This window comes from Peromyscus californicus, unplaced genomic scaffold (assembly GCF_007827085.1).
Source record: "Peromyscus californicus insignis strain IS unplaced genomic scaffold, ASM782708v3 Scaffold_7__1_contigs__length_154581171, whole genome shotgun sequence".
Taxonomy (NCBI): Eukaryota; Metazoa; Chordata; class Mammalia; order Rodentia; family Cricetidae; genus Peromyscus; species Peromyscus californicus.
In genome coordinates this window covers 66,433,054-66,453,141 of record NW_026294595.1, presented here as the reverse complement: position 1 = coordinate 66,453,141, position 20,088 = coordinate 66,433,054, and the positions used below count along the sequence as shown (strand labels likewise).

The 20,088-nt window shown below is 42.0% G+C and overlaps 2 protein-coding genes and 1 non-coding gene across 6 annotated transcripts in view; 2 read left to right on the top strand and 1 right to left on the bottom strand.

Moving 5' to 3' along the window:
* Window positions 1-3,792: 3,792 nt before the first annotated feature.
* Window positions 3,793-20,088, bottom strand: part of Nup160 (nucleoporin 160) — a 61,360-nt gene continuing 45,064 nt past the window's right edge. For 2 of the 4 annotated variants that reach the window (XM_052724345.1, XM_052724348.1), the window contains 7 exons: window positions 18,894-19,004; window positions 18,595-18,718; window positions 16,795-16,896; window positions 11,287-11,428; window positions 7,632-7,757; window positions 6,586-6,690; window positions 3,793-4,738 (listed from right to left, as the gene is read on the bottom strand). In XM_052724345.1, coding sequence (XP_052580305.1) covers window positions 4,649-4,738; window positions 6,586-6,690; window positions 7,632-7,757; window positions 11,287-11,428; window positions 16,795-16,896; window positions 18,595-18,718; window positions 18,894-19,004 — 800 coding nt within the window. In that variant the 3' untranslated portion in view covers window positions 3,793-4,648. Of the gene's footprint in view, window positions 4,739-6,585; window positions 6,691-7,631; window positions 7,758-10,654; window positions 10,844-11,286; window positions 11,429-16,794; window positions 16,897-18,594; window positions 18,719-18,893; window positions 19,005-20,088 lie in introns of those variants that run through there. The other 2 variants (XR_008215049.1, XM_052724349.1) reach the window with 2 other exon arrangements.
* LOC128102823 (U6 spliceosomal RNA) lies at window positions 9,814-9,920 on the top strand. Its single transcript, XR_008215568.1, has one exon. It is a non-coding gene; the product is annotated as a U6 spliceosomal RNA (small nuclear RNA).
* Window positions 13,398-16,788, top strand: LOC128101312 (ATP synthase subunit ATP5MJ, mitochondrial-like). The gene has a single exon (XM_052724350.1). It carries the CDS (start codon window positions 15,909-15,911, stop codon window positions 16,164-16,166), a length of 258 nt encoding a protein of 85 aa, XP_052580310.1. The 5' UTR covers window positions 13,398-15,908; the 3' UTR covers window positions 16,167-16,788.

The window sequence follows — 20,088 nt, the reverse complement described above, 5'->3', positions numbered from 1 at the left end:
GCAGAGGACCCAGGTCTGATTCCTAGCACACACACAGTGGCTCACCAACAATCCATAACTCCAGTCCCAGGAGTTCCATGCCCTGTTCTGGCCCCATGGCCACCAGGGACACACATAGTGAACAAACATACATTCAGGCAAAACACTCATAAATATACATTTAAAACCAGAAATTTCTAGAATGTAAACTGTGTGCTAATGGAAAATGTATCAGATTGAAGTAAGTTACCTTGATTCTCTTATCTACACTGTGTTCATGGACAAACTTTTCTTTTTGCTATTTTTTTTTTGTTTGTTTGTTTGTTTTTTTGTTTTTTCAAGACAGGCTTTCTCTGTGTAGCTTTGCGCCTTTCCTGGAACTCGCTTTGGAGACCAGGCTGGCCTCGAACTCACAGAGATCCGCCTGCCGCTGCCTCCCGAGTGCTGGGATTAAAGGCGTGCGCCACCACGCCCGGCCTCTTTTTGCTATTTAAATCTAAATCCCGTCCATATTCATTTGAGAGGAGTGTTAGTGTTTGCAATAGGCTGAGAACTAGTTGGGGCGGGGGATTCTGCTTATCTGCCCGATGCCACTCTGCCTCCCCCAGCCCAGTTTTGCTGTACTGGAGATTACTGTACTCAGGTATTAAGCTTTTGTTCTGCTCAACAGGATTTACAGGAGTCAGTTGGTTTGGGTTTAGCTCCTGTACTAGGCCTGACATACCAAACCAAAATGGAGTCACTCAAGTTTAACATTCCATATCACCAATCTGAAACGAAGTTACCTGACTTGAAAGGAAACTGGGAGAATGAGATACAAGCACCTGGCATAAGAAAGTATCCTGGAAGCCTGGTAACGGTGCACGCCTTTAATTCCAGCACTCGGGTGGCAGAGTCAGGTGGATCTCTGTGAGTTCAAGGCCAACCTGTCTACAGAGCAAGTTCCAGAACAGCCACACAGAGAAATCCTGTCTGGAAAAAAACAAAAACAAAAAACAACAACAACAACAAAAAAGTATCCTGGGCTTTCACATGCACAAGGCAAACAACTTTGAAACAAGCAAATTGCTTTTCATTGTTTAAAAATTCTTTTAAATTTACTTTTGTGTGTTGTGTATGTGCCCAGTGTGTGGAGGTCAGAGGACAATTTGCAGGAGTTGGTTCTCTTCTTCCACCATGTAGATCTGGGGACCAAACTCAGGTCACCATGCTTGGCACAAAGCACCTTTTCCCACTGAGCCATCTTGCTGGGTCCCTCCCTGTCACTAAAAATTAGTATTGGCTCAGCTCAAACAATACATACTTTTGTCTATGTATGTGTGTGTGTTCCTCTGTGTGTGGGTGTATGTGTATGTGGAGGCCAGAGGTCCACCTCAGGTGTCATCTGCAGGAGCTGTCTTTTGTTGTTGTTAGAATCTCTCCTGGCCTGGATCTTACCAAGTAGGCTAGCCTGGCTGGCCAGCACCCCAGGGATCCTGGTCTCTGTTCTCCAGCATGGGGACTGTAAGCATACATGACCATGCCCAGCTGTTACAAACCTGGGTTCTGAGGGACTGGACTCGCGTCCTCAAGCTTGTACTTTACTGACATAACTCTGCAGCCACAGAACATGTTTTATATAATGAAGTGTTACTCGACTTTATAATCTCAAAGAGCCAATTAATGTCTTCAAGCTGGGGTTGGAGCTTGGGATACAGCTCAATTGGTAGAGTGCTTGACAGGTACACACAGAGACCTGGGTTAGATCCCAACACTGCATAAGTGATTTATAACTAATCCTAGCACTTCAGAGGCAGAGAGGAAAGAGATCAGAAATTCAAGATCATCTTTGGCTACAGTGAGTTCAAGGCCGGCCTGGGATATGTGAAACCCTATGTTGGGGAAAATGGAAAAAAGGATCTTTAAGGTACATTCGTTAGTTTTTTGTTGTTTGAGACAGTCTCACTATGTAGCATTGGCTGTCCTGGAACAGAAACCTGCCTGTCTCTGCCTCTGTCCTCTGTGCACGGGTGCTTCAGGAAACCAGATGGCTTTAGATCCCTTAGAGCTGGAGTTAAGAGCTGGTTGTTGAGGTTGATGGTGCTGGGAATTAAACTCTAGTCCCTTGGAAGAGCAGGAAACACCCTTAACAGCTGAGCCATCTCTCCAAACCTGTGATTTTGTTTTTTTGACATTTGCTTACCCCTACATGTTTAGTAAAGTTTTAAGAAACAGTGTAGCCAGGACTTTGAGAAGTACTGAGTAGCTAACTACAGGGAGTCAGAATAAGAGACAAGGGCAGGTACTGAACAGGTGACAACTGACCTCAAGGGTCCTTTTTTTTTTTGAGACAGGATCTCTTTATATAGCCATGGGCTATCCTAGAACTATGTAGACCAGGCTGGCCTCAGACTCAGAGAGATCTGCCTGTCTCTGCCTCCTGAGTGTGAGTGCTAGGATTAAAGGTGTGTGCTACTTTGACCAGCAGACCCCAAGTTTTTTTTTTAACAGATTTATTTATTTAATGTTCATTGGGGTTTTGTCTACATAGATGTCTGTGTGAGGATATCAGATCCCCTGGAACTGGAGTTCCAGACAGTTGTGAACTGCCAGGTGGGTGCTGGGAATTGAACCCGGCTCCTTTGGAAGAGCAGCCAGTGCTGTTAAACCACTGAGCTGTCTCTCCAGCTCCCCCGACCCCAGGAGTTCTTAAACATCTAGGACTCAGTGAGAAGGGCTGGGAAAGGGGGAAAATACTAAAATAGCTTTGTAAAGCAAATTTTGCAAAGTTACAATAATGACATTAATATACTTGGTAACAATTATCATATGAAAATTCAGTGATCTATCTTTTTCCTTCTCCCTTTGTGGAGTTGGGGAGCAAACACAGGGCTTGGCACCTAGGTCTACCAAATCCAATATTAACAAAAGGACATTTGTTACAGCCATTCCAGTAAAGTGCTGGGGAGTGAGGGCCTTGGGCCTGCTAAGCAAATGCTCTATCACTGAGCTACACTAATTTTTATTATTTTTAATTATAAGTTTACATGTGAATGTGCAGGTGTCAGTGGAGTTCAGATGAGGGTGTCAGATCCCCTGGAGCTGGTGTTACAGGTGGTTGTGAGCTGCCCAACACAGGAATCAAATTTGGGTCCTTTGGGAGAGTGGCCAGCCTGCTCAACCACAGAGCCATCTCTCTAGACCCTCAGGGGACCCTTTAAATAATAACTTTGTGACAGAAAAATCCTAGAGTAGGAAAAAATAGGAAATGGCCGTATTACTGTGGACTGTTCAAATACCACAGGTGCAGTAAATACAAACACAGGCCCGAATGGCATGCAGACTGAAGTGAGAGAGGCAGACAGAAGTCCAGAGAAGGAAGAGCTGGACTGGCTTGGACAAGGACCAATAGCCTAGGACAAGCTGGTCAGTGCTGTGTGAACTGCTCTATGGAAGCCACAGCTCGGATCAGCAACCCAACCCAAAGGATCCTGAAGCAGCATCAGCATCCTCCCACTTGGTGCTCTTCAGACATGGCCGCAACTGGGTTTGCTATTTTTCAGACTATGATTAGATGGATCATGGTTGAGTACGTGCACATAGATGGGTCAACGCCTTTGTGGTGGAAAGCCACAAGCTTAGAAAGCTGGGAGGGGACGGGCCAATCCCGACACCTCATAGTAAGCATTGTAGAGCTAAAAACTATGTCACACAAATGGGTTGCTGACAGCACAAATTCTAAAGGCTTATGAACAACCCTAAAGTCAAAGGGTATCCATTCACACCAACAGGATAGAGACTGTTTCCTTCAAAGATAAATCTTAATATACAGAATAAAATCAAAGGACATTTTTATTATTATTATTTTTTACCTTTCCCAAAGTTTGTAGTTTGTATGCATGAATGCTTCCGATTCTGACCAGTAATATTCTATTTTGGTCCAATATATTATCAGACTAACTGTATGATCAAGTCCAGCTTGATTATTATAAATCACATAAATTAATACATTTTGAAAATGACAATCTGTTTCTTTTATAGATGATGGACATTAATTTTTTTTTCTGACATTTACTCAACTTTAGCCTTAGAGCCAGACTCAAAATATATTTTCCTTAAAAAGCTGGTCATAATTTATACTTAATCTAGGCAAATTACTTAATACTTTATTGATGGTCGTATGAAAAACTCTACAATAAATAATGAAAAGAGTATGAAAAACCACTAGCCTTTGTTTGCAATACAGAAAATACATGTTAATTCTGGACCAAAACAATCCCACTGAAATACAAAAAAAGAAGAAAAATTAAAAGATATGCAGTGACTATTTGGTGACCAGTTATAACAAGCCAACAACCATTAGGTGTTATGGAAAGGGAAGGTGAGTATTCATTTGCAGATAAAGGATGTCTTCGGTAGTTTAAAAAAATATAAACTCTGAAAAAGCTTGAGAATCATATACAAAAGCAGCCGTTGGAGAGGAAGTTTGAAAACCAGAAACCGCGGTAGCACCAGCAGCAGGCACGGTCGGTCCTGACTCCCCAGCTCTTCTATCTTGTGCAGAATGCAGACCGAGTGCCATACACGTCACTAACAGTTAAAAGACTGGCCGTGAGCACAGGGTTTCTGTGGAGTAGTCTTAGGCCCTAAGAGGCACCAATCGGTTACAAAGGCTGAGTAGCTGTCCAGATCACAAGTCCCGACGGTATAATAAATCCCGTGTTGCCTTGTCAACTTTCTGCTGGTACTCTTCTAGTTTGTCAAGAATTTTCTGGGACAGCTGTAAGGGAAAAGAAAGACTAGCTTGAGAGTGGAGACTGAATCACTCTGACTTTTCCAATCAGAGTCTAACTATTAGAAGTTAGCCGCTCTGCTTCATTTACTTTGTATTCAGCGCAGAAGTCTGTGATTCTACAGTCAGAACTGGTCCTTCCTTGTTATATGTCATCAATCCTGGTTTTGTAATGAATTTATTCAGTTACACCACATGGATGTTTGTATGCGGTTTCCATGTCTATGTATATGCATGTATCCACTCATTTATGAGACAAGGTCTCCTTGTGTATCCCGCTTTCTCCTCTCAAGTGCTAGTGCACCAGTTAGTTCTGTTGTTGTTTTGAGACAAGGTCTTGGTACATAGCCCTGGTTGGCCTGGATCTCACTATGAAGACCAGGCCCAGAGACACCCCCCTGGGATGAAAGTTGTGCACCACAATGTCTTGCTTATGAAAATGTGACTTCAAATGCATGATCCTCCTGCCTCTTCTTCACTATATCCTACCGCTGTGTTCTACCACAACAGACCACACCAGTATTTAATTTTATTTTTTTTCCCTTTTTGAGACAGGATCTCATTAAGTAGATCTACCAGGCTGGCCTCAAACTCACAGAGATACACCTGTCTCTGCCTCCCGAGTGCTGGGATTATTTTTATGAAAGAATTACTACCTGGGATTATTTTTATGAAAGAATTACTACCTCTTTTCCCAGAATGAGACATTACATCTGATTTAACTAATTCATTATTAGCTCCTTAGTAAAATGCAGGACAAATATTGTCTTTATTTTAAATTGATAGATCTGACAGTAACTAATTTTCAGGGCTATCTCATTTTTCTGCTTAATCAATACTTTAAACACTTTAAAAACAGTTTAAGTCAGTTAGTGGTGGCACACACTTTTAATCCAAGCACTTGGGAGGCAGAGGCAGGTGGATCTCTGCGAGTTCGAGGCCAGCCTGGTCAGAGCAAGTTCCAGGGCAGAGAGCTACACAGAGAAACCCTGTCACAAGAAAAACCAAACCAAACCAACACCCCCTTCCCCAACAAACAAAAGCCAGTTTAGGTCTAGGTATGGTGGCACAGGCCTATAACTCAGCACTTGGGAAGCCAAGGCTAGAAAATCATGAGTTTGAGAGCAGCTAGGGCATACACCTACCACATCCAAACCAAAAGGGGAGGGCAACAAAAAGAAAACAAGGAGCTCATACTCAGAATCAGTCTTTTACTCATTTTTGCAAAGATGCCGTTTTCCTACACACCAGGCTGACCCTAAACTCGTACGATCAAGGAACTGATTTCTTGCCTCAGCTCCAGTAGCTAGGACTATAGGTGTGTGCTACTGTAATAAGTAGTTTACAACCATATTTTGTGAGTTCTGGTTGAAAGGATTGGGAAGACACTTTAGTAAACAAAAAAGTCATCTTTATAACATTGAGGAAGCAAATACTACTATTTTATTTTATGTATTTACTTTTTAGGGTAAGTTGTAGCTAGTATGAGTTCCAGAACACATTACTGTTTACAGAGGTCACTCAGGATACTTACTGATAATTGAATTGAATACAGTAATAATACTGTATTCAAGTACTATCCATCCTGTAGAGCTGCCCTGCTAACTACTGTTTAAGAAAGAAATGTAGGTCATTGTCTCTGTGTAACTGCAGCCTACATAATTCTTAAGACTTTTGAAATGGTTGCTTAGACTTGTTATTTATAAAAGGATGGGCTACAGCACATTATGGGCAAAAATGGCTTTTGTCCTCCCTCTCCCAGAGAAACGATAATCATGTCCCAGGGTAGGCCTGCCAGCAGAGCTTTGTTGAAGACAACTCAAGGGTTTACTTACTATAATGTTGTGACTGTTGGCACTGTTTTCTCCAAGAGCCTGGAGAAGCTGATCAATAGAGGAGTATGGGAGCCATACCATTGGGGCTGTTGCAGACAGTGGGAACTGAAAGAAAATGTCTATTATTAACATGACACCGTATCTTCTAGGTAGTTGCTTTTGCAGGACTCTACATGAAACACTTTAACCTCTCCCAACCCCCATTAAGAAATTGTGTGGGGCTGGTGAGATGGCAGTGGCACTTGCCACCAAGCCTAAGTTACTGACTTCAATTCCTGGATCACATGGTGGAAAGAAAGAAATGAATGCCCCAAGTTGTTCCCGGACCTCCATGTGCACTGTGGCATATGTGTGTATGCACACACAATAAGTAAATGTAATTTTTAAAAAAGGAATTACATGAATATAAACACACACATACCGGAATTCCTCCCTTTTCTTTCAATTGAGTTAATATATTAACACTTTATGCCATCACTCATCTGGTCTACAATAGTTCTAGGACAATCAGAGCTACATAATAGGGAAACCCTATCTCAAAAAAGCCAAAAAAGAAAGAGTGCACATTATTCTTCTAGAGGACCCAAATTCGAGTCCCAGCATCCGTATCAGGCAGCTCACAATTGCTTGTGACTCTAGTTCCAGAGAACCCAATACCTCTCTGGCCTCCCCAGGCACCCACAGGCATGTGGCGCACACACAATTAAAAATAAAAGTATATTGATTTATTTTTTTATTTTTTGAGACAGAGTTTCTCTGTGTAACAGTCCTGGATGTCCCGGAATTCTGTAGATCAGGCTGGCCTCGAACTCACAGAGATCCCCCTGCCTCTGCCTCCCGAGTTCTAGGATTAAAGGTGTATACTACCATGCCTGGCTAAAAATAAATCTTTAAAAAAAAAATAAAGAAACTAGAGATCCTTGGAGTATCAATATTTCACTATATCACTAAATATATACTTTATATGCGATTTATTTTAAAGATTTCCTTACTTATTACTTAGTGTGGTAATACACAATCAAAAGAAAACATTCATATGCATCTACCTCAATTCCAAAGTACTGATGTCCTTTCCCTAATACAGCATCCACGTATTCGGAGACCAAATCGACAGCTTCTTCTAAAAGGTCATAGTTAAGGTACAGACGCAGCAACTCAGCAGCATCAACTTTCTGTAAAATGCAACAATTATAAGCATGTCTACTCCCAGTTGAAATAGAACTTAACAGTGCTGCCTTCTAGAATGTTTAGAAATTATGCAAGAAACCAAATGCTCATACACCTAAATGTACTACCAAAACATATATTGATTGTTTCTGTGCATCAGCAAATATCAGATTTTCCTATTTACTTTTTCAATACAGTTGTATTTCAACTTATAAGAAACACCTAGGCTGGCAGAGCTACATAGTCCTGCCTCAAAAACAACAAACAAACAAACAATTTAAAAAAGGTGGTTAATGTGAGTGAATGCCTGGGTTTATTTGTCTGTTCCTTAGGATGAGATCTGTAAATTCCCAAAAGCCCAGTTACCTCTAGGCATATTGTAAAGCTCTGTCTGTTAAATGGCTTTTCTCTTCTGTTTTGTTACCCAAGACATGTTTTAACTTGTCCCTATTTCAATTTTACATTATTCATGTCAGCATGTCTTCCCAGAAATGCTGAGCAATGAAGTAACAGGATATACAAACCAATTCTCAGAAACAATGAAATGCAAAAGTACCACCAGTTTTAAATTTGTATGTTATGTAATTCAAGTGATAGAAAGATGAACAGCCTCATTTTTGAATAGTAAGTATGCTTTACTGCATTACATGAGGATGCTGTACCCCACCTGCACTCTACCCCCTGGGGCAGGGTTTCTCTAAGTAGCCCTAGCTGTCTTGGATCAGGCTGGCCTTGAACTCAGAGACCTGCCTGCCCCTGCCTCCTGAGTGCTGGGATTAAAGGCAGGCACCTGCTGTGGAATAATCCTATATACTGTGAATATGTATTATATGTATTACTCTCATTGGTTAATAAAAAGCTGACAGGCTAGTAGCTGAGCAGGAAGTTAGGCTGGAAGGCCAAACAGAGAATGATGGGAAGAAGGAGGGCAGAGTTGGGAAGACACCAACCAGCTGCAGGAGGAGCAGGACATGCTGGAGGACAGGTAAAGACACGAGTCATGTGGTAGAATGTAGATTAGTAATAAGCCTCAGCCATCAGCTGAGCCTTTATAAATAGTATTAAGCCTCTAGAGTGATTATTTGGAAACAGGCGTTGGGACAGGAAAAAAATCCGTCTATAGGGACCACCAGCCCAGTCGTCTGTATTCTATTACAGTGAGGATACTGTACTCTATTACAGAGATTATGCTGTACTCAATGGATACTCTATTACAGTGGGGATGCTGAACTCTATTACAGTGATCATGCTTTACTCAATGGATACTTTATTACCGTGAGGATACTGTACTCTATTACAATGATAAAGTGAGGATGCTGTACTCAATGGATACTCTTATTACAGTGGGGATGCTGAACTCTATTACAGTGATCATGCTTTACTCCATGGATACTTTATTATAGTAAGGATACTGTACTCTATTACAATGATAAAGTGAGGATGCTGTACTCAATGGACTTATTACAGTGGGGATGCTGTACTATATTACAGTGATACAGTGAGGATTCTGTACTTGATGGATACTCTATTACAGTGATCATGCTGTACTCAATGGATACTTTATTACAGTGAGGATGCTTTCTCTGTTCTGATATGATCTCAATTTTACTTTTCCCATTTTAGCTACTTTTCTCTACTTTCCCGTTTTTGAGGCAGGGTTTCATGTAGCTCACTCAGGCTGATATTGAACTTCTGACCCTATATGTGCACCACCACACCCAGTTTATGCAGTGCTACGGATTGAGCTCAGTGCTTCTTGTATGCTAGGTAAGCACTCTACCAACTGAACCACTGGTTGGTCTTTTTTTTTTTTTTTTTGAGACAGGGTCTTGCTATGTAAGCCAGGCTGGTCTTCAACCTACAGCAATCCTTCTGCTCACTCTTCCAAGTCTGTAATTACAAATGTCTAATACCACACTGGGCTGTTCTTTTGACAAAACAAACAAACAAACAAAAACCCCATTTTACTGGTAGTAACTTTCAGATTATCTTTCCTTCTCCTACTAAAAGTGCTTCAGATATTTTCTTCAAACTCAAGTGTACATCCTAAGCAGGTCAGAAATGCTTGCCTCAGCAGCATAAATACTAAAATTAGAATGATAAAGAAAAGATTGGCATAGCTCCTATACAAGAACAACACATAAACTCATGAAGCATTGTATATATTAAAACAGCAATAACAACTTGGCTTGGTGTTGCACACTTTTAATTCCCATACTTGGAGGGAGAGGCTGAGTTTGAGCCTAGCCTGGCTTATAGAGTAAATTCAAGTCCAGCCTAGTTTACAGGGAATTCTAGGTCAGCCAGGGCTAGCTACAGTGGGATCCTGTCTCAAAAAATAAATAAACGAATGAAAAATAAATAAACTTGTCAAAATAAGGAGTTCTGGTTTCTTGCCCCCAAGTAATCTGACTTTGTAGTCTGACATGAGACCCAGGAACCTACATTTTAAAGAAGTTACCATTCAAACCATTTTGCTCTTTTATTTTTTTGGTTTTTTGAGACAGGATTTCTCTGTGTAGTTTTGGTGGCTGTCCTGGAACTCACTCTGTAGCCCAGGCTGGTCTCAAACTCACAGAGATCCGCCTGGCTCTGCCTCCCGAGTGCTGGGATTAAAGGGGTGCGCCACCACCTCCCAGCCCATTTTGTCTAGATGACATGCCCCAGTGTGACAGACTGGGAGAAGGAGGAACCTTTGAGAAATGGGACCAAGTGGAGGATGTTTAGATGGAGGAGGGCACTGTCATCTTTGAAGAGATTAAGCTAGTTCTCAAGAGACTGAGCTGTTGGAGGCTGAACTGCTCTCTGGCTTCCTGTCTGATGATATGATCATGTTACGCTCCTGTGCATTCCCACCACAGTGCAATCTGCTATGATATAACACAGTACAGAGGGTACTCACTGAAGGCCAAAACAATGAGCCATATGTTCTTGATGTTTAGCTTATAAAACTGTGAGCAAGGGCTGGAGAGATGGTTCAGAGGTTAAGAGCACTGGCTGCTTTTCCAGAGGTCCTGAGTTCAATTCCCAGCAACCACATGGTGGTTCACAACAACCATATCTGTAAGGAGATCTGGTGTCCTCTTCTGGCCTGCAGGCACACATGCAGGCAGAACATTGTATACATAATAAATAAGTAAATCTTTTAAAAAAAAACTGAGCAAAATAGTGATTGAAATATAAATATCAATCAATGACTTCTCTTTATCCTCCTTTCCATCTATTTTTTAAAATAAATCTTTTCTTAAAAGAGGGCACCAGATCTCATTATAGATGTGGTTGCTAGGAATTGAACTCAGGATGTCTGGAATAGCAGCCAGTGCTCTTAACCTCTGAGCCATCTCCATCCCCGCTTCTTCTATCTTTTGACACAGTGTGTCATTTACCCTAGGCTGGCCCTGAACTCACTATGTAGCAATGGATGGCTTTGAAATCCCCTTGATCTTCTTGTCTCCACTTCCCAAGTACTGCCACCACAATTGGCTTGTAAGTCAACATTTTCTCAAATTGTCATTCCACCTCAATATCACATACCTTGTAACTGTTTATAAGCCAGTTAGGCAGAGGGACTCCATGAGACAACAACTTGTTAATCACACAGTGATGATACAAGTTATTCTGGACTTTGTATCTTTCCAAGTAAGTTGACAATAGCCTCCATGCTTCATCTGTAGCACTTGAAAAAAGTAAAAAGGAGTTCAGATTCCTTTTCTATGAATTAATTATTAGAGACGGGGTCTTACTCTATAGACAAGGCTGATCTTAAGACCCTACTGTCTGCCTCCTGAGTGCTGTGATTATAGGCATGAGCAGACATACTGAAGCAGTTTCTATAAGTTTACATTTATTTGTGTGTGTGTGTGTGTGTGTGTGTGTGAGAGAGGGGGGGGGAAGGGAGAGGGTGTGTGTGAGTGTGTGTAGGCTCCTATGTCATAGCATCCATGTGGAAGTCACAGAACAACTTTGGGAGCTGACTCTCTTTTCTACAATGTGGGTCCCAGGGAATCAAATTAGGGTCCTCTGCAAGAGTAGTATGTGCTCTTAACTGCTAAGTCATCTCTCCAGCTAACAACTGAATTGGTAATACAGCTAAATGATAACTAGAAATTAGATGAACTAATAAAAACTGGAGTTATAGTTGTGAGCTGCCATGTGGGTGCTGGGAATTGAACACAGGTCCTCTGGAAGAGCAGCCAGTGCTCTTACCTGTCGAGTCATCTCTCTAGCACCAAAACATTACAAAAAAAGCACAAACAAACAAACAAACAAACAAAAAAACCCCAAAAACAAAAAACCCAAATGAGTTAAGATTTATTGTTCTCCTACTAACTACATACAATTTACTTAACTCCTTTGTTTCAGGAGTTTAAAGAGTTCACATCACTAGTTCTGGTCCCCAAAACTGACTAAGCAATAGAGTCATGTAGAAAACAAAACAGTTTTTTTTTTTTTCTGTATATGAGTATTTTGTCTGCATGTATGTATATACACCATGTGTGTTTCTGGCGCCCATGAAGGCCAGAAGATGTTGGATCCCCCTGGAACTATAGTTAGGAGCCACCAAATAGATGTTGTAAATCAAATCTGGTCTTCTACAAAAGCAGCATGGACTTGTTAAGTGCTGAGCCACCTGTCCAGCCTCTGATGTAAAAATTTTGATGCTCTAAACTTCAGGATTTAAAAATAGTATTAGAGAGCCGGTCGGTCAGTGGTGCACGCCTTTAATCCCAGCACTCAGGAGGCAGAGGCAGGCAGATCTCTGTGAGTTAAAGGCCAGCCTGGTCTACAGAGCAAGTTCCAGGACAGCCAGAGCTGTCACACTGAGAAACCCTGTCTCAAAAATAAACAAAACAAATAAAAAACAAAAACCACCACTGGACCAGCAGATCTCTTAGTAGGTACAAGCAAGTGCTTGCTGGTAAGCCTAACAACCTGAGTTTGATCCCTGGGACCTACCTGGTGGAAGACAGAACTAACTCCTGAAAGTTGTCCTCTGCCCCATACATACTCCCTGAGGAAAACATGTCACTCCCCAAACTGCAATTAAAAAAGAAAGAAAGAAAGAAAGAAAGAAAGAAAGAAAGAAAGAAAGAAAGAAAGAAAGAAAGAAAGAAAGAAAGAAAACAAAAACAAATCCCAAACTGTTAAGAGCCAGTGTGAGACAGCTTGGTGGGTAAAGGCACTTGCTGAGTAAGTCTAGAGACTGGAGTCAGGTCATGGGGCCCGAGTAGAGGTAGGAGAAAACTGACTCCATAAACTTCTCTGAACTCCATATACGACATTTGTTTCCCACTAATACTAAAAAAATAAAGAGTAAAAAAGCTATAATTTGAAATGGTCCCGCCAAGCTCATGTGTTAGGAACACTTTAAAAACAAGATTTATCTATTTACATACATAAATATAATTTTTGGAGACAGGATTTGTCTGTGTAGCTCTGGTTGTCCTGGAACTCAGAGACCCACCTTCTTCCGCCTTTCAAGTGCTGGGATTAAAGGTGTGTACCATTATTGCCCGGCACAAGATTTATTTTTATGTATATGCATGTATGTTAAGTGTATGTATGTGTATGTCTATATATCTATATATATGCATGCATGCCTGTATTTAGGTGTCTGCAGAGGCCAGAAGAGGGGTGGGGTGGGGGGTGAGGATGGGGGGGTGGGGTGTCAGGTTCCTGAAGTTTACAGATGGTGCTGAGCCTTCCAGCATGGGTGCTGGGAACTACCTGAGCCATCTCCCCAGCCGCCCTTGTGATAGAAACATAACCTCCATTGTAATAGTTTTGAGAAGTGTAGTCTAGTAAGAGCTCCTGTCTCATGAACGTATCACTGTTCCCACTGAAGAAGTGGGATAATCATGATGGATAGAGTAGGTGTAAATGAGAGACTGTTCCTTTCTTGACATAGCAAGAAGGTCCTTGTAGCTGTTGGAATCCTGATGTTGGAACATGAAGCAAATAAAGTTCTACTGTTTATAAATCATGCAAACTCAGATACATTGTAATATCAGTAGAGAACACATTTAAACAAGAACTTTCAGATTCTAAAACACTATCATTTAAAATGCTAAACTGCATAATACAGTGTAAATGCATTTCATAAAAGGTAGTTTACTAGAATTAGGATTGTCTGAGAGAATTACGAAGAAATTGAGTTTATTCACACTATCTTGGGGGTCTTGGGCAAAGTAAACACATAAAGGATGTCCGAACAAAGTAGACAGTGGAGGTTAGTGCAAGGCAGACTGCTAAAGAGTAATTTGTAACTATAGGAGGACACTATGATGATCGCCACATAGTCTAAGCTTAATAATGGGGGAAAAAAATCACAGTTGAGCCAAGTAAATAAAGACTTTTCCCTTTAAGGGTATTTAAAAAAAATTTTTAAGATTCATTTTTTAAAATTTCGTGTTTTGCCTTTATGTGTTATCTGTGCACCACGTGCATGCAGTACCCAGCAGGGGTGTCGGATCCCCTGCAACCGAGTTACAGACAGTTATTTGTGAGCCACTATGTGGGTGCTTGAAATTGAATCTGGGTTCTTTGGTTTTTTTTGTTTGTTTGTTTTTCGAGACAGGGTTTCTCTGTGTAGCTTTGCGCCTTTCCTGGAACTCACTTGGTAGCCCAGGCTGGCCTCGAACTCACAGAGATCCGCCTGGCTCTGCCTCCCAAGTGCTGGGATTAAAGGCGTGCGCTACCACCGCCCGGCTGAATCTGGGTTCTTTGGAAGAGCAGTGAGTGCTCTTGAAAAACTGAGTCATCTCTTCAGCCCCAAGGTTTTTTTTTCCTTTGAGAAATGATTTGCTATGCTGCCCAGGCTGGCCTCAATTTTGTGTTTGTAAGTGATATTCTTGCCCTAGCCTTGAATAGTTATGACTATAGGTTATCTATCACACACTAAGCTAAGAGTACCCTCTGTGTGAGGAAGGGGATACGTAGGAGATATCTCATAGACAATACATCATGGTCTGAACTGCCAGCCTAATTATAAACTTCCAGCTTCTATTTTTATTTGTTTGAGATAAGTCTTTCTATTATGTAGCTCTGGCTGTCCTGGAACTTGCTGTGTAGGCCAGGTTGGCTTCAAATTCAGTGTCACCTACCTCTGCCTCCTAAGTGCTGGGATTAAAAGCATGCTCTACTACCCCCAGCATTTATTTATTTATTTTATTTATGAGTGCTCTACCTGCATATACACCTTTATGCCAGAAAAGGGCTTCAGATCTTACTACAGGTGGTTGTGAGCCACAAAGTAGTTGCTGGGAATTGAACTCAGGCAGGACCTTTGGAAGAGCAGCCAGTGCTCTTAACCTCTGAGCCATCTCTCCAGCCCCTATTTTATTAAATTATGTGTCTACATGTGTCTGTGCACACGTGAACACAGATGCCCACAGGGTCCAGGAGAGGGCTTGGATGCCCTGGAGCTCCAGTTATGGCTGTTTGAGTTGCCTGATGTGGGTGCTGGGAATCAAACTTGAGTCTTGCAAGAGCAATAAGCATTCTTTAATTCATTTTTACTTATTTATTTATTTTTGAGAAAGGGTTTCTAACTAGCTCTGGCTGTCCTGGAACTCAGCAATTGGTCTGCCTCTCTCCCTCCCTAGAGATTAAAGGTGTGTGTCACAACATGCACTCTTAACCACTTGGCCATCTCTCCAAACCAACTTCCAGCCTCTACACAAACTTAGCAGAGAGCTGGAGGGATAGCTCAGTGGTTAATACTTGCTGCTTCTCCAGAAAACCCACATTTGGTTCCCAGCATCAATTATCAGGTGGTTACAACTTCCTGTAACTTAAACGAATACACACACACACAGGAAGGTATGACATTGCATGCCTGTAAGGCAAGAGAACTGAGAATTTGAGAAAAGTGTAGGCTACATAGTGAGATCATATTTCAAAAGAACAACAAGAATGTCTGGAGAGATGGCTCAGAGGTTAAGAGCACTGACTGCTTTCCCAGAGGCCCTGAGTTCAATTCCCAGCAACCACATGGTAGCTCACAACCATCTATAATAAGGTCTGATGCCCTCTCCTGTTGTTCAGGCAAACATACAGACAGAACACTGTTTACCTAACAAATTAAAAAAAGAAAAGTTAAATAAATTTGAAAAAAAAAAAAAAGGAAAAGAACAATAAGCTTTAAATTAGCCTGCATGGTGCCTGCGTGCTCAGTGACCTTTCCCTGTCTAGTGGATTCTGTTGTGGCCTGTGGCCTTGGTCTTGCTGAGATGCTTCAAAGCCTTACTAAGAATGTCTGGGTCGCCATGAAACCCTACTATACCCAGGTTTACCAGGAAATTTGGATGGGAATGGGGTTAATGACCTTCATCATTTATAAAATCAGGAGTGCTGATAAAAGAAGTAAAGCTTTGAAAGACTCCAGTCCTGCACCTGCCCACGGCCATCATTAACCGCTCCCCGAGTCCACTCACGATGAATTCTGTCGGCTAAACTTAAGCAAGCTGTGTTAGGTGGGAACATGGAACATCACTGTGCACTTACCTAAGTACCATTTACAATGTGGCATTAATAAATGCATGTGAGCAGCACGGGGGAAAAAAAAAAGTCCATGCCTTTAATCCCAGCACTCAGGAGGCAAAGGCAGGGAGATCTCTCTGATCTACAGAGTGATTTCCAGGTTCAGTCAAAGCCACACAGAGAAACCTTGTCTCAAACTCAATATAACAAAAAACAAAAACAAATAAATAACCCCCCTCTCCTCAAAGAGCAAGAAATAAGAGTGAAATGGTTAGGGTAAAGCTCTATTCAAGGGGCTGGAGAGATGGTCCAGCAATTAAGAGTACTTGTTGCTCTCACAGAGGACCTGAGTTTAGTTCCCAGCACCCCCATGGTGGCTCACAGCCACCTATAACCCCAGTTTTGACTTCCCTGGTTACCAAGTATACACATGGTTCACATACACAAATTCAGGCAAAGCATCCACACAAATCTTTTTTAAAAAGTTATCTATTCAAGGAAAGAGTGCTATAGTTTTGCAAGAGGTAAATCTACCCAGGCCTAGAGGAAGTCTCGGGCTACCTGGACTCCTTAGTGGTGATGACAGAAGACAGCTGATTGGCTGCTAGCCAGGCCCAGGCTTCTGCTTGTGCTGCTTCTCCTCCAAACTGCAACTTAATGCACCTGCAATGAGAACGGCCCCACAGCAGTAAGCAAATGTTCCAGTGCCACTTAAGTCTGCTACCACATCCGGCAGAGAAGACAATTTAGCTCTGGCCTCACTGAATTCATTACTAGTGTACCGGCTTCCCTTCCCCTAAAAGCCATACAGCTGGATGACCCATACGCCTATCCGTTGTCAACAGACAATCTGTACACCTTTAATTCCAGTACTTGGGAGAGAGAGGCAGGTGGATCTCAGATTTGAGGCCAGCTTTGGCTACACAGACCCCGTCTCCAAATTAAAAAATTAGAAGGTGGGGCTGGAGAGATGGCTCAGAGGTTAAGAGCACTGATTGCTCTTCCAAAGGTCCTGAGTTCAATTCCCAGCAACCACATGGTGGCTCACAACCATCTGTAATGAGATCTGGCGCCCTCTTCTGTATACATAATAAATAAATAAATCTTTAAAAAAAAAAAAATTAGAAGGTTTCATCAAAAAAAAATTCTTTATTTTATATATATGTGTTTTTTGCCTCATGTGTGTCTGTGTGCCATCTGCATCCTGGCACCTGTGAAGGCCAAGTAGCTAGTGCTCTTAGCCACTGGGCTCTCTCTCCAGCTCCCCAAATTAGAAGGTTACACAAAGCCAGTTACCCATAGCTATAACTTCAATGAAGTTGTCTGTGAAACCAGCACTTAGAAGGCTGGAGTATCATGACTTTTAGGCCAGCCTGGGCTATCTGGAGAGAAACCCTGTTTCAAAAACCAAGTGCCAGGAGCAGAACTTAGGAAGGCCTCTGCTCAGGTCAGGCAAGGCTATCCCTGCGCTGAACTTGCAGCTCACATTAACTTTTAGGGACAGTTGAGTGGCCGAGTGGTTGACGTGCTTGCTATGCAAGTATAGGGCACAAGTTTGATCCCCGGCAGCCAAATAAAAGGCTGGCATGGTGGCATGCCAGTAGCCCCAGTGTCGGGGAGGTAGAAACAGGAGCACTCCTAGCCTAATGGGCAAGATCCAGGCCCTGGTAAGAGATCCCGTCTCAAAACCAAGGTGGACAGCTTCTGAGGAACAACATCCCAGGTTGTCTTCTGGCACACGTACATGCACGAGAAAGAGGAGAATCAAGTAAAAAACAATTTTCAAAAATGACTACAAGGGTCAAAGGGGGCCCCAAGGGACCAAAAAGAACACATGCCTCATCTAGAATGAACACCATTATGATCTAATTCAGTGTCTTCTCAAGAAAGCTCAAAATCAAGATTTTTGGTTTGTTTTTGAGAGATGATCTGATATAGCCGAGGCTGGCCTTGAACCTGATTCTCTTGCCTTTACCTCTCCACCACTCCTGATAAAGATCATTTTTAAAATACAATTTTTAAGCTATCAACTTAAAAAATTCTTGCATAAATCAAACACAGCACCTCTTTATAATGGTTTATCAGCTTCTGATTACTGTATCACACTAAATAAGCCAGAATCTCTGATTAGAAAATTAGGCTTTTTGTTACTGTTTTTCTTTTTCTTTTAGTTTTGAGACAGGGTTTCTCTGTGTAGTTTTGGAGCCTTTCCTGGAACTCACTCTGTAGACCAGGCTGGCCTTGAACTCACAAAGATCTGCCTGCCTCTGCCTCTTGAGTGCAGGGATTAAAGGCGTGTACCACCACCACCACCACCACCCGGGTGAAAATTAAGGCTATTAAAAGGTAATTTTTACTTACTTAAAAGCAAGCCCCTCAAAGACTGGTGTTAAGGGAAGCTTAAAAGTCTGACAGAGTGATATGGCAGTGTCAAAGAGGCCAGCCTGAACCAAGAGAGTGACCATCTCCTTTGCTGATGAACTCCCTGTGGAAACGGAATATGGCTAGTTAGTGCACCGAAGGGCATAGACAAATGAGACCAAAAGCTTTGATTGTTGACAAATATCTCAGCAACACTCCTGCCTTAGGCCTCCCTACCACATGACCCCACTGCCTGGTCCTGTGTCATTGTGCCAGTTGGTTGGAAGTTAACTTCCTACCTGCAATGGCAATCGCTGATGGATCATGCCGAGCCAATGTGAGGCGAATTCGAGCTAAAGAACATTCTTTTTCCAGATCTTCCAGTTCCAGAATTTCAATTTGCCGATTGTCTAGAAACCAAATAAATTTCATTACCCAAAGTATAAAGAAGTGTTTATTACATGAACTTGTTAATTTTGAGTGGACATTAAATCATTTCACTTTTGGGGGGACGAGACTGGGACAAGGTTTCTCAGTTTAATTTTCCAAGGCATAGAGGAAGAAATGAAGAAAACAGAGGATTCAGTAAAAATTAAGCAATGTCCCTTTCTTTATATACACAGCTGAGTCAAACCAAATGATTATAAATAAAACTTGCAGTTGGGGAGTGCTTAGTGTTTCAAAAAGGTAACTTTACTTAGCTATTACAACCACCTAAGTGAGAGAGGCAGGATTGAATTTGGAGTCCAAGCTCTTTGTGAAAAGCCATGATCCATTTATAAAGGACCCTGACGAAGCTGTTTGGTACTGAGTTAACTTAAACACAATAATCAATATAAACACTTTTACTTTCTACCTTTTTTTTTGAGACAGATCTGATTACGTAGCCTTGCCTGGCCTAGAACTTGTTATGTAGACCAGGTCGCCTTCAAACCCAATGGTACACCTGCCTCTGAGTGCTGGGCTTAAAGGCTCGTGTCACCATACCTGACTCTACCTTATTTTATGAGACTATGTCTTTCACTGAACCTAGAGATCCCCAAATGGGCAGACTAGCAGGCCAGTGAGTGTCTCTTCTTCAGAGCTAGGTTACAGGCGCACACCATATGCCTGGCTTTTTATGTGGGTACAGGGGATCTGAACTCAGGCCCTCATGCCTGCACAACAGACACTTATCCACTGAGCTATTTCCTAAATCCAAACCCCCCCCCCTTCCTTTTTTTGTGTGTGTGAGTGTGTGTTTTTCTTTTTCTTTTTTTTTTTAAAGATTTATTTATTTATTATGTATACAGCATATGTGACTGCAGGCCAGAAGAGGGCACCAGATCTCATTACAGGTGGTTGTGAGCCACCATGTGGTTGCTGGGAATTGAACTCAGGACCTCTGGAAGAGCAGTCAGTGCTCTTAACCTCTGAGCCATCTCTCCAGCCCCCGAGTGTGTGTTTTTCAAAACAGGGTTTCTCTGGCCTTGGCTGTCCTGGAACTCACTCTAT

Coding starts and splice junctions, on each gene's coding strand:
- LOC128101312 (XM_052724350.1), top strand. CDS start 15,909: ATGGTGCCTGCGTGCTCAGTGACCTTTCCCTGTCTAGTGGATTCTGTT.